The sequence below is a fragment of the Rhinoderma darwinii genome, chromosome 2 (genome assembly GCF_050947455.1).
Source record: "Rhinoderma darwinii isolate aRhiDar2 chromosome 2, aRhiDar2.hap1, whole genome shotgun sequence".
NCBI lineage: Eukaryota > Metazoa > Chordata > Amphibia > Anura > Rhinodermatidae > Rhinoderma > Rhinoderma darwinii.
The window spans coordinates 118950515-118964964 of NC_134688.1; the positions used below are offsets into that span (position 1 = coordinate 118950515).

The 14450-nt window shown below is 41.6% G+C and overlaps 1 protein-coding gene across 4 annotated transcripts in view; it reads left to right on the forward strand.

The window, feature by feature from the left end:
• NCKAP5L (NCK associated protein 5 like) overlaps positions 1-14450 on the forward strand; it is an 89043-nt gene that overhangs the window by 55504 nt on the left and 19089 nt on the right. For 3 of the 4 annotated variants that reach the window (XM_075852220.1, XM_075852219.1, XM_075852222.1), the window contains exons 6-8: positions 811-930; positions 3088-3183; positions 3893-6393. In XM_075852220.1, the coding sequence (XP_075708335.1) occupies positions 811-930; positions 3088-3183; positions 3893-6393 (2717 nt within the window). The remainder of the gene's footprint in view (positions 1-810; positions 931-3087; positions 3184-3892; positions 6394-14450) is intronic. The other variant, XM_075852221.1, reaches the window with a different exon arrangement.

Below are 14450 nucleotides of genomic sequence, written 5' to 3' on the forward strand. Positions count from 1 at the left end.
TGCCTTTTCATTAAAAAAATAATATATAGATTTTGGGATACTTTTCAGTTCTGTAATATACTTTAATTAAAAATGTTTCTCTTTCTCAGCCCTACAGCTTCTATGTATACTCTACAAAAAAAAATTAAAAAGCTGCAAAATGCCACTGTCAGCCAAATCCTTCAACTTAAATTTCTTCATTATTGGGTTTAGATGAAGTCAAAGGAACACAGGAGACGCTGAAAGCCAAGTTGTAAGACCAGATCACTGACGGATTAGGCTGACATCGGCATTCTGCAGCTACTATGTACAGAAGATACATAGAAGCTGCAGGGCTGAAACGGAGCAACATTTTTACTTAAAATATATAACAAAAGTGAATAGTATATTAAAATACATACATTTCATAAAGGTACCAAACGTTTCCATAGCCCTTAAAATTCCAATACCAATTCTTTGTAGTTATACACTAAAAATAATAATTATATATATATATATATATATATATATATATATATATATATATATATATATATATATATATAATGTGTATATAGACGTGTGTCATTCTGCCTAAAAGAATACCTACTTGTGGCTCTATTTGCTGTTGCACCCCAGTTGTCCATTGTATCTGCATCGTTTAGTTAAAACTTTTATTGGTCCCCTACATTTATAAAGCGCCATAATTTATATTGTCTTTGTTTGTTATTTTGAATCTTGCATAATACATTTTTCATACAGAGCCATTAGTTTCTACCCTCAGCTTCCTCTGTTACATGGTGTAATTTATTTTATTTTTTTTACAAAGTAAAATGTATTTTCTCTCTTCAGGATCTTCGGGAAGAATGTATTAAACTGAAAAAGAGGGTGTTTGACCTTGAGCGTCAGAACAGAGCGTTGAGTGACCTCTTTCACCAGAAGTTGCAGTGCTCCTCGGGATCATCCCCTGAGGTAAGAGCCGTTACCATGGAAAACAGGTTGCGTATGAGGCTCATGGTTCAGTAGTTTTCATGTCTAGTATTACGGCACCTTCTTTTATTTATCTTTCTTTTTTTGTTGTCCTCTAAAACATTGTCGTATGTGTCCTCAAAATGTGATTCTGTTAAATAACACACTTGAACAACAGCCGAGTTCAGAGGAATCACATGTCAGTTATAGCAATGAATAGAAAGATTTTGCCATAGATTTGCTGCGGATTTATCTGAATATACGCTAAGTCTTTAATTTATAATTTTCTCCTTTTTAGGATTCACTTCTTGCTTTGGCCAAATATAAATGCACCAAAAACGGTCCTGTGTAAACCCGGCTTTATTATGTTTGTACAAAGCAGCTATTATAATATTTAAAATGTAATTTTGATACAACCATGCCTGTTTCTCATTAGAAAACATTATGAACATGAATTGAATATGTTTGCAATACTAATATATAATTTTATTAGTTTCATTTGTTTGGTTTTCATTTAGGTTTTTTTCAAAGTCTATTAACAGCTCTGTAAAATGGCAAACAAAGGCAGGCCAGCGCAGTGGCTCAGTGGTTAGCACCGTTACCTTGCAGCGAAGGTTCTGAATTCAAAAGTCTGGGCACATCTGGCTCAGTTCACACTGCGTTTTTTTACGCTGATTTTGACTCTGAATTGGCAGCAAAAAACTTCCGAAACTGCCTCCAATTGATTTCAATGGGAAGCGGAGATGTTTTTTCTGCGTCGGTTTTTAGACACTCGCAGTAAAAAGAATGAAGTGCCATGCTCTTTCTTGCTGCGGTTCTACCTCTGACCTCCCAATGAAATCAATTGAGGCAGAGAAAGTGTGTTTTTTGTCCCGTGGCGCTCAACGGAAAACGCTGCAAAAATCGAATTTGCAAGTAGGTGAAGGAATTTTGAGGCAGATTTTTCTCCCTTCAAAAAACTGTGTAAACAGGGCCTAATTAGTTTGCATGTTTTCCCCTGTATTTTTGTGTGGGTTTCCTCCAGTCACTACAATTTTATTTTTATTTTTTCCCACTTTAGAAACATACAGATAAGGAATTAAGATTGTGAGCCCCGTTAGGGGATAGTGAATGATGAAAACTTCTGTACAGTGATGCAGAATGTGTTGGTGCTATATAAGCAACATAAAGAAAAAAAACTATATACTAGTAAAGGTACCAAAACGCAATCTCTTGAGGGAAAACAGAGGTTGTCTTCATCAATCCAACTGAGCCATTTCTGATTTCCCCACATATCGTTAGGATAAGGGCCGGTTTACATCATGGGATTGCTACGCAAGGAAGAGGGGAAACGTTCCTTAAAAAAATATTAGGGAATGTTTACCTCTCCCTTGAGCCACAATCTTCTTGTGATCTAAAAAAGAAATATGGGAGACTGGATCTCCCAAATATGATGTAAACCTTGCCCAAGTTGTCTAAATGTATTGTTCGACATTGACACTGCTGAAATCGGTCCGATTTGGCAACAGTCCTCTTTTAGCTATTTGTAGTGAAGCATGCCAACAGACACACATGGTCTAGCTTTCTTCTACACCTACATTAGATCATATAGCAAATGCATTCTTAAAGTATGTCCACTTTTGCTCCCAATATTTTTTACTGCTTCAATGCCTCTAAATTTTAAAAAAATAAGCAGCTTTGTAATTAGTCTTGAATTTCTATTGTTTCGTGTCTACATCTCCTATGCAGATCTATTAGTTCATTGTGACTACAAACAATTCCTGTGTATAGTATGATCCCGTAGTTGTGTGTTACTACCCATCTGACAGCAGCTTTTTTCTAACCAACAGCAGGATTAACACGTGATTGCAGGAACAGACTACAGCGTTTGTTTGTAGTGCGTAACCAATTGCTTAATTTTTGGTTTTAGATTATTATAGCACTAAAAGAAAATTAAGTGGACTTCTGTGTTGAGGAGCAGATTATTTTTCCACCCTTATCAGTGTATGTTTAATGGATTTTTGTGTTTAATATCTAGCAGCTGTACCATTTAGTTCTTAATATTGTAAAAAATATTACGGTTTTTTTTTCTTTTTTCTCATATATAATTTGTGATGATTTGTGTTTTCGTTGCCCTTAGTTAGATGGCTTTTCTAATTATGTGTTTGTTTTCTAATATAGTTGCACCCGTTGCAGGGTCTGTCTGACTCCCAGGGAGGTGACCTTGACAGGATATCGGTCCCCCATCCGTTAGGACAAAGTGGAATGCAGAGAGAGGTAAGTAAATAAACCTAGATGTACAGTTTTATAATATTCTCCACATTTTCTGAAAGGGTTGTGTGACCATAAGAAATTGTGCTGGTTTATACAGGTCAGGGAACATCAAGGTCTGTAAAAACTGTCCATAAACGTTAAATGCAATTTGGCCGAACACCCCAAGAAGGTTAGATTTTAAAATGCCTGATCCTTTGTTCCTCCAGGAGATAAACTGCTGCCAGAGGTATCTGGTAGTGATATAATTCCCTCTCCCCCTTGAAATAAAAAGATGATCTTTACATACATAAATCTAGTAAAGTGCTTTTATTGAGCAATACCACTGTTACTATAGTGTAAAATTAGACTTTTATTATAAAAGTAGTTACGCTTTCAATATCTCTCACCGAAAAAACGAAGTATTTCAAACAAATAAGCTTATACAACATATTCAGCTGTTTAAATTTTTGTAGGCTGACCAATTTGCAGATTTCTCAGGTCCCTGTAACACAAAATGTATTTGTACTGCTAAATCATCATATTCAGCCATGTCTTCTAATACAAATTCTATAAATAATATTTCCACTAACGCATATATTATACTTTAATGAGAGAGGCCAAGAGTTTTCCATTTGTGGGAATATTATGGGTTCTCATTGCACAGTATTATTTGATACTCTACAAAATGTCTTTCTGCAATTAAAAATAATTGGGTTTTTTTCTTCTCCCGTAGGAAAACCAACGTTCTGGTCGTGCCCAATCATCCTGTCGCTCTATAGATGCCATGTCCCCATTCCTCAGGAAAAAGGCTCAGATCCTAGAAGTTCTACGGAGGCTAGAAGCTACAGGATCTCAGAGTGGATCATCCTGCACTACACCTCCAATGTTTCTTGGGGGGATATCATCAGCTAGTGGGAATGGGTTGCGTGTAAGACCAGACCAAGGCTTGGACTATGTAAATGGTGAAGGCTTGACTCCTACAGAACATGGAGGAGATGAACCTTGGGCTTCCTGTCTGCTTCTAGCTCAGAATGGTTGGGAGGAGTTGCTTAAGTGGAAGCCCATACAACGGGAACCACCAGCAGGTAGCCCTGGAGAGGGAGGAGGGGAACACCTTGGTTTGGCATCAGGAGAAGATGCACAGCAATCATTGCGGCAAGCTGAGGGAAGCTCATCCTCTTCAGATGATGAAATTGGAGATCCACCTCCTCCTCCAAGTGAAGTTCGGCAACGATTGCCATTAACTGACTTATCAAAGGGTTTATCGCCATGTATGTGCTCCCGTGGAGCAGTAGAAAAAAGGGCCCCTGTTGAGGGCCACTCAGATGGGACTGGCTTTGCTAGGGGCCACACTGGGCATCTTCATTCATTAACGTGTTACAGCAGAAGCCTTCGTGATATGGTAGAAAGTCAGCATGTGCCAGTGACACCACCTACAGTTTCAGAGAGAGGGGACTCCTTGTCTTCTCCAGGAAAGCAGTTGGTTTCTGAGAAAATTTCTGATGGGCCTTCCTCTTCTTGTCCTCCTTCTCCAGAAGGCTCTGTTAGTTTGCCAAGGGATGTAACTGTTTTTTCCCACAAAAGTGTAGCGCAGGAGCAACAGGATGATTGTTCTCCGCCCTCGATGGTGGTTCCTAATCCTCCCTGTCCTGACCCACAAGATGTACTTATTCCTTCCTCTGAGGTCCGGACCCCTCATATTCCTTCTCCAGCTAAGTTTCTCAAGTTTTTGAAACTGCCAGGCTCAGGGGATAAATTACAGAATCCAAACTCTCTGAGGCTTAGCCCTCAACTTACTCAAACCTCCAAAATTCCTTGTAGGAGCAATAATTATGAAGCATTTCCCTCACCACGCCTCAATAGAAAAGTAACTGAAGAATTACCTGGTCCAGAAACTGATACTAATCCACCTTCTCCCTCTGAATTTATTAATCCTGACGTTAGTAGACAAGGACAAACAGAAAGGTCAAACAATTTAATAAATAGGCCTGGAATACAGTGCTACACCAAAAAGTCACATGATTATGAAAATGTTCCGGCTAAAAATTCTGTTCTTTCCCCTGCAAGACAAACTGAAAATATGGAACTGTCTCGGAAACTAGTTGGGGAAGTATGCTCCTCCAGTTGTTCCTCTGGACCTTGTGTTCACACCCAAGTACGTTCTTCTGATGACCATAATGGTCATATAAATACACCATTAAGAAAGCATGTAACTTCCAGAAAACCTTCTGAGTCTACTGGACCTCTCCCTTTTAAAGAGCGAATTGGAAAGCTAAGGGGCTTAGACAACCAACAGACAGAGCTTACTGTTGCAGGGACAGATGATAACAGGGTTATACTGGATGGCCCCGATCTTCGTCCACCTTTGAAAAGATCCTTAGGCGTAACCAGTTTAAGGAATCCTGAGCCTGGGTCTACTGAGAGTTACCCACCAAGGTACCATGGGCAAAAATCTGATTCTGCTCGGACTAGACAGACCGTTTCTAATTGCCCACCAGGATCACCTCATGGTCCACGTAATCCATCCCGTGCCCCACCTGTCCCAAGCAAGTCTCCACGTAGCCCTCATGGAAGCCCAACAAAGCTACCTGCGAAATCCCCAAGTAAGGCAACAGCTAAGCCTCTTATATCTCGACCCCTAAGTGAAGAGCTGAGACCAAGTCCCAGGCAACCCACGCTGCCAAATGATGAGAAACAGAGGATACAATCCATTGGGGCAGGAAAGAAAAGTAGCACCTGCCCAGAGTATTCATGTCCTCGTAGTCCAGGCCCACGGGGCACAGAAAATCTTCCTCTGAGTGCTCTGCACTCTGCCATTGAAGAAAAGGTGATGAAGGGAATTAAAGAAAACATGTTAAGGTTACAGGAACAGCACCGTGCACCTGCCCCTGATCCTAAACAACGTAATTCCAGTGGTATTGCAAGCTGGTTTGGCTTAAAGAAAAGCAAACTACCTGCTCTTAGTCGTAGGCCTGAGTCTACACGTGTCAAAGAGGAGAAGAGGGAGAGAGCTTCAAGTGGCTCTCCTCGGACTAGGGATACAAAAGGTGAGAGCCTGAATATTTCAATGTTGATGGAAAAAGCTGAGGATCTGCGAAAAGCTCTCCAAGAAGAGAGAGCATATATCAACGGTTTCTCTCTTGACAAGAATCGCACAGCTGTGTCTGTAGATCAGACACGGGAAGCTACAAGACCCTTGACTGCAGACAACTTTATGCAACAACTATTAAATCGGTGAGTGTGGGCTCTTCACAGTTGTTAACGTCAACCAAAAATGTAAAATGGCTCATGAAAATTATTCTAATCTACTTGGTGGTGTCCTTTTTTTTAAAAATAAATATATATAATTTTCACACTCCTACACGCATGCATAAACGCACACCATGTTCAGCCGTAACATTACAACCACCTCCCTATTGTCTATATTGTGTAGATTCCCCCCATGCTGCCAAAACCGTTCTGGCCTATCAAGGCAAGGGGTCCATAAGAGCTCTGAAGGGTCAGCATGCAGGTCCAAACACGGCAGATTGCCATGCACTTTGTGTTCTGGCTCCGCAATTTGGGCTGCAGTTAATGCTTCTGTGGGATCAGACCAGACTGCTAGCCTTTGCTTCTGATGCAAATCAATGAGCCTTGTACACCCGTAATCCTCTTCCAGCGATAACCTCTATCTAAAGGGGATTCTAAGAATGGCAGGTCAGATTCCTCGTTGTACGGATGCCAAAAGATCCATACATTGTACATGTTTCTCACAATGGACTGCTGTGAGAACCTCAGTTTATTGAAAAGAGTGTTCTTTTGGCCTACGTCGGGGTGGTGTGGAAGCATAAGGGTAACTTGGGAAACCATTTAAGAAATAAAACTGATGTAGTTGCGGATTTCTAGTCTTATTGGTATTATATGCATGCTGTAGATGCGCAGCACTGCATGTTATAGGAACCAAATCCATATTTGTTGAGCTATGACTTGTCAACACAGGATCCATTTTGACAATGTTTTCGGTGTTGAGTAGATTAAATTTTTTGATTAAGGGGGTTTTCCCATAATCAGCATTTAACACCTATCCACAGGATAGGTGATAAATGTCTGATCCGTGGAGGTTCGACCGCTGGGATCCCCACTGATCACGAGAACGGGCTTACCTTGTCATTCTTGGGAGCCCAATAGGAATGGAGCTGTAGTACGCATGCATGTCCACCGTTCCATTCAATTCAATGGGGCTGCCAAAAGGATGGTTGAGGAGGTGCACAGTAAGGTAAGCTCATTCTCGTGATTGGTGGGGATCCCAGCGGTCGCACCTCCACCGATCAGATATTTATCACCTATCCTGTGCAGCTTTTCCATCGCAACATCTGCTATTTGATTCGGGTTTTACTTCTCCCCATTGATTAAAAAAAACGCACCGCAGGTCAATTTATGATTTTGTTTTTCACGCAGTGTGTGGATGAGATTTGCTCAAATCTTATTAACTTTGCTGCAACTGTAACATGCTGCGTATTTTCCGCAATTGAATCGATTGCCGAAAATCCACAGTATTTACGCTATGTGATGTGTGAACTTAAGCTAACAAATCATAATTTTTTTATTTCCTGTGAAATGTTACATTTAATATTTATATAATTTTTTTCTATGCCTGCTAATGAAATTGATTAAAACATTACCTTTTTGGGAGAGACTTAAAGTACAAGTACACTTTTTGTTTACATGTCATATAGCTCCACTGTTCAAAGAGTACCACAGTTCCCTCATTCTAGTGGAGAACTGTCTTTTTTTGTGTTATTATAGTCTATCTCCACAATAAAGCAGAGCGGGCCAAAAGGAGCTAAACATATATTTATTTTTTTGTTAATTAAATTTTTTATTTTACGGTCTGTCCAACAAAAATGCTTATATTAAAGCCCTATAATACTGGCCGATTTTTGTCTGGTGCAGCAAGCGCCAATCAACGAGACATCGTTGGTCAGCGCTCGTTTGCTCCTGTCACAAGGAGCTATGGATGGGGACGAGCGGGCATTACTCTGATCACTCGTCCCCATACATTATTATCATGTCGGCAGCGCGTCCCCCCTGTCTTGATGGACATGTGTCTTTTTTCAACCGTACAAACTATGTAAGATGTGCTGCCGACAACAATAATATTTAACTTTTTTAAGACGATACGACCAGCAGATGATCGAGCGTGTATGTGTAAGGCTTAGTTCACATCTGCGCTAAGGCTCCGTTCCGACTGAGCTTTCCGTCGGAACGGAGCCCTAACAGACATAAAACAGAAACCGTAGGTTTCCGTTTCCATCACCATTGATTTCAATGGTGACGGCTCCGGTTCCATTGGTTTCCGTTTGTGTCAGTAGTGCAAGGGTTCTGTCGTTTTGGCGGAATCCATACCGTAGTCGACTACGCTATTGATTCCATCAAAACGACGGAACTCTTGCACAACTGGGACAAACGGAAACCATTGGCACCGCATCCGTCACCATTGAAATCAATGGTGATGGAAACTGAAACCTACGGTTTCTGTTTTATGTCTGTTAGGGCTCCGTTCCAACGGAAAGCTTCGTCTGAACGGAGCCCTAGCGCAGATGTGAACGAAGCCTTACTTAAACTCTGCTGTGTGCTATAAAAAAAACAACAAATAAAAAAACTAACCACTACCAATTTGTACACACAGCAGAGCTCTTAACCCCTTCGCGCTCAGCGACGTACTATTCCGTCGCTCTAACCAATACGTTCGCGCTCAGCGACGGAATAGTACGTCGCGGGAGTAACGGCCATTTCGGCCGTCCTCCAGACACATACAGGAGCTGTGACAGCTGCTGTCTCGTACAGCAGCTGCCGCAGCTCCTACAGCGGGGGCCGATCACTGTGTCCCCGCTGATTAACCCCTGAAAAGCCGTGTTCAATAGTGATCACGGCTTTTTAGGTGTTAAGCTACAATCGCCAGCCTGCTACGCGATAGCGGTTGGCGATGGTGACTATGGCAACCGGACACCAAACAATGGCGTCCAGCTCTGACATCGACGGAAGCTTAGTGGGTCCTGACGAAGTCAGGACCCACTATGCTTGCTGTCAGTGAGTAGCTGACAGCTCTAATACACTGCACTACGCATGTAGTGCAGTGTATTAGAATAGCAATCCGGGCCTCCTGCCCTCATGTCCCCTAGTGGGACAAAGTAATAAAGTTAAAAAAAAAGTTGAAAAAAGATGTGTGAAAATAAAAGTAAAAATCCCCCCTTTTTCCTTTATCAGTCCTTTATTATTAATAAAAATATATAAACAAACAAATATACTTTGAGGGGTCTAGTTTCTAAAATGTGGTGTTTGATAGGGGTTTTTAATATAGGTCCCTCAAAGCAACTTCAGAACTGAACTAGAACCTAAAAAAATAAATAAATTAGGCAATACTTTGCTTCTTACTTTATACTGATAATGAGCCGTGCCCACCCCGAGATGACCCCAGTTTTGACCGTTTGTATAAACGGAGACCCCTATTAGACCGTTTCAGTGCCCGGTTTTCCCAAGCATTCACCCCCGAGAAGTGTATTTCTATTGAGGAGTCCTTGGTAGATTTTAAAGGGAGGGTTCAATTCCACGAGTACCTGCCGGGTAAGAAGGCAAGGTATGGCGTGAAAATGTATAAGCTGTGCGAGAGTGCATCAGGGTATACCTACAAATTTAGGGTATATAAAGGGAAGGACACCAGTATTCAACCCCCGTAATGCCCCCCCCCCCACTTACTGGGAGTTAATGCAAAAATTGTGTGGGATTTGGTGCACCCACTGCTGGACCAGGGTTACCACCTCTACCTGGATAATTTTTATACCAGCGTCCCACTCTTCAACTGCCTCGCTTCCAGTCCTGTGGCATGCGGCACTGCTAGAATAAATCTGAGAGGCCTCCCTAAGACACTGCTTGGGCAAACACTCAAAAGGGGTGAGAGCAGGGCACATTCTAGCAGCAACATATTGTGTGTCAAGTACAAGACAAGAGAGATGTCACACCAGTACCCATGTACCTGTACGAGGTACCAGTACAGAGATCCCCAAACCAGACTGCATCCTGGACTACAATAGGTACATGGGAGGGGTGGACTTGTCAGATCAAGTCCTGAAGCCCTACAGCACCATGCGGTGTGGTATAAGAAGCTGGCCGTGCACATCATACAGATGGCATTGTACAATGTGTACGTGCTACGTCGATGTACAGGTCAGAGGGGAACTTTCCTGGAATTTCAAGAGGTGGTTATCAAGAACCTAATCTTTAGGGACCAGGAAGGGGGGGGGGCACCCAGTACTTCTGGAAGCGAGGCCACACGCATCGTACAAGGGCAAAACTTTCCAGGAGAAGTTCCCCAAACTGGCAAGAAGGGAAAAAGTCAAAAGGGGTGCAAAGTCTGCTATAAGAGGGGGATAAGGGAGGACACAATATATCAATCTAACGTGTGTCCCGAATAACCAGAGCTCTGTATGAGAGTGTTTTAAAATTTATCATACATCCCTTGGTTTATAATTTACCCCAATTTTACTTACCCTGATGTACTCCGCACAGCTTATCCCCCCTTATCTTTCCCTTCTGAGCCCTGCTGTGTGCCCAGGCAGCTGTTAACAGCCACATTGAGGGTATTGCCATACCCGGGAGAACCCACATTACAGTTTATGGGTTGTATGTCTACGGTCAAAATGCTCACTACACCTCAAACGGGGTCACTTCTTACGGGTTTGAACTGTACTGGTACCTCAGAGGCTTCTGATTACATGACTTCGCACCAGAAAATCCCCAGTAGGCCAAATGGTGGTCATTTCGTTCCGAGCCCTCCCATGGGTCCAAACGGCAGTTTATCACCACAAATGGGGTATTGCCGCACTCAGGACAAATTGGGCAACAAAATGTAGTATTTTATTTCTTGTGAAAATAAGAATTTTTTAGCTAAAACGACATATTATTGGAAAAAATATAATTTTTTTTTTAACTCCCAGCCCAATTCAAATAAGTTCTGTGAAGAAACTATGGTGTCTAAATGGTCACATTACCCATAAATGAATTCCTTGAGGGGTGTAGTTTCCAAAATGGGGTCACTTCTGGTGGGTTTCCATTGCTTTGATACCTCTGGGGCTTTGCAAATGCGACATGGCACCCGAAAACCAAACCAGCAAAATCTGCACTCCAAAGAACACACAGCGCTCCTTCACTTCTGAGGCCTCCCATGGGCCCAAACGGCAGTTTATCGCCACAAATGGGGTATTGCTGTACTAAGGAGAAATTGGGCAACAAAATGGGGTATTTTGTTCCCTGTGAAAATAAGAAATTGAGCGAACACAGTGTAGTAGGTTTACATACAGTAGTAATCACACACTAAAACACGTACATACACAGAAATAACTTGCCTGCTCCTGCCGCCGCCGCTCCCTCCGCTCCGTCTGCTCCCTCCGCTCCAAGTGCTTGCTTCAGAACACAAGTCCGGAAGCCGCGACCGGAAGTAGTAATCTTATTGTCCGGCCGCGGCTTCCAGTCCACAAGAAAATGTGACCTTCAATTTGGACTGTGTGGGAGCGGCGCATGCACCGTTCCCACACAGACGGCGTACAGCATAGTGGATGGAACGGGTCCCGTTCGCATTCACTATGGGGCTGTATGTGCCGTATTCCATGTCTGTATGTGTTGTTATTCGACACATACAGAGATGGAAAAAAAAATGGCAGCCCCCATAGACAAGAAAAAGTAAAAAAATCAAAAAAAAATAAAACACAAACACACAAATAAATATTTTTTTTTTTAATAAAACACTAAAAGCATATTGATATAAAAAATATTTTTTTCGCGACACCCGTCCTTTAAAAAAAAAAAAGGCTTTTGAAATATTCTTAAAAATAGGACAAATTGCGGTTTATGTTCTAAGCCTTGCAACGTCCAAGAAAAATAAAAGAATGTTCAAAAAACGATGCCAATCTAAAGTAGACCTATGGGAAATGTGAACTAGTCACTATTTTGGGTGGTATAACCATCTGCTTTACAAGCAGATGCATTTAAATTCTGAAAAATGCTATTTTTTCAAAATTTTCTCAATTTTGCAATTTTTCACCAATAAACACTGAATATATCGACCAAATTTTACCACGAACATGAAGCCCAATGTGTCACGAGAAAACAATCTCAGAATCGCTTGGATAGGTTTAAGCATTCCGACGTTATTACCACATAAAGGGAACTGTACACTGTCGTCACATTTATGGGTAAGCTATCGTTATCTGCTTTAAACACTGTTTTCATGCATTAGCACTTTACTTGAATCATCTCGTTCTCCTAGCTTATTACTTGACGTACTATATTTCTGTATGGTTCACTAACGTCCTAATATGGAAACCTATCCTATTTGAATTTATATATGACCATTATTCTGTGATGCAGATACCCATGACTCTATGCTATGAGTGTCAGTAATCGCTCCTATTTTTATACTAGGGTCTTGTCCTTCTATTCATTTTTTAAACCTTGTTTTGTCATATGTGTTAATAAAATTATATATTTTACATAATATTGGCCATAAGCTCTGCTTTCTTCTCTGTGGTTGTTCATAAAGGGAAATATGTCAGATTTGAAAAATGGGCTCTGAGCCTTAAAGGGAATGTGTTGCCAGCAAAACATGTTTGTTTTTTTTAAATGAAACATTTAGTGTGTAGGTGTTTAAACATTGTTCAAATTTTTTTTATTTTTTTCACGAGTCAGGAAATATTATAAATTAGATTCTAATTTATAATATTTCCCATTGCTGGTCACTAGATGGAGCTATTCCCAAAATTGCAGCATTGCATGTGGTAAAGCAACCACATTGCTTTTTGCTGCAAAATTGGGTAAAAAGCACTCGCTCTAGTGAGCTCTGAGAATCCCCCCCTCCTTTATCCTGGCTAGTGCCGGGATAAACGAGGGGATTGAACGGTCTAACCTCCTACACTGTGTGTCGCCATTTTTTGAGCTAACACACAGTGTAGTAGGTTTACATACAGTAGTAAACACACACAAACACGAACATACATAGAAATCTCTTACCTGCTCCTGCCGCCGCGGCTCCCTCCGGCCCATCCGCTCCGTCTGCTGCCGCTGGTCCAAGTGCACAAGTCCGGAAGCCGCGACCGGAAGTAGTAATCTTACTGTCCGGCCGCGACTTCCGGTCCACAGGAAAATGGTGCCGGACGTCGCGCATTTCAAATTGGACTGTGTGGGAGCGGCGCATGCGCAGTTCCCACACAGACGGCGTACACAGAAGTGGATGGGACGGGACCCGTTCGCAGTCCCTATGGGACTGTGGCTGCCGTATTCCATGTCTGTATGTGTCGTTAATCGACACATACAGAAATGGAAAAAAAAATGGCAGCCCCCATAGGGAAGAAAAAGTGTAAAAATAAGAAAAAGTAACACACAAACACACAAATTAATCCAAACGTTTTTAATAAAGCACTAACATCTTTAACATATTTAAAAAAAAATTGTGGTAACACTGTTCCTTTAAGGCCAAAACTTGGCTACGTCCTTAAGGGGTTAAAGAGGCTGTCTCACCACAATATAAGTGCCCTATCTTCTACATGATGTGATCGGCGCTGTAATGTAGATTACAGCAGTGTTTTTTATTTCGAAAAACAATCAATTTTGACGGAGTTATGACCTATTTTAGATTTATTCTAATGACTTTCTTAATAGACAACTGGGCATGTTTTTACTTTTGACCAAGTGGGCGTTGTGGAGAGAAGTGTATGACGCTGACCAATCAGTGACCAATCAGCGTCATACACTTCTCCCCATTCATTTACTCTGCACATCGTAATCCTGAGTTGTTCACTATGTGCAGTCACATACACACACATTAACGTTACTGAAGTGTCTTGACCGTAAATAGACATCACTTCCAGCCAGGACGGGATGTCTATTCACAATCCCGACACTTCGGTAACGTTTGTGTGTGAGTTACAGCACAGCAAGCGTAATCTCGCGAGATCTCACTGTAAATGACAGCACAGCGTGATCTCGATGTGCTGTGTGAGTAAGTCACACACAAACGTTACCAAAGTATCGGGATTGTGAATAGACATCCCGTCCTGGTTGGACGCGATGTCTATTTACTGTCAAGACACTTCAGTAACGTTAATGTGTGAGTATGTGACCGCTTATAGTGATCCTGTGTTGTTCACTATGTGCAGAGTAAATGAATGGAGAGAAGTGTATGACGCTGGTTGGTCAGCGTCATACACTTCTCTCCACAACACCCACTTGGTCAAAAGTAACAACACGGCCAGTTGTCTATT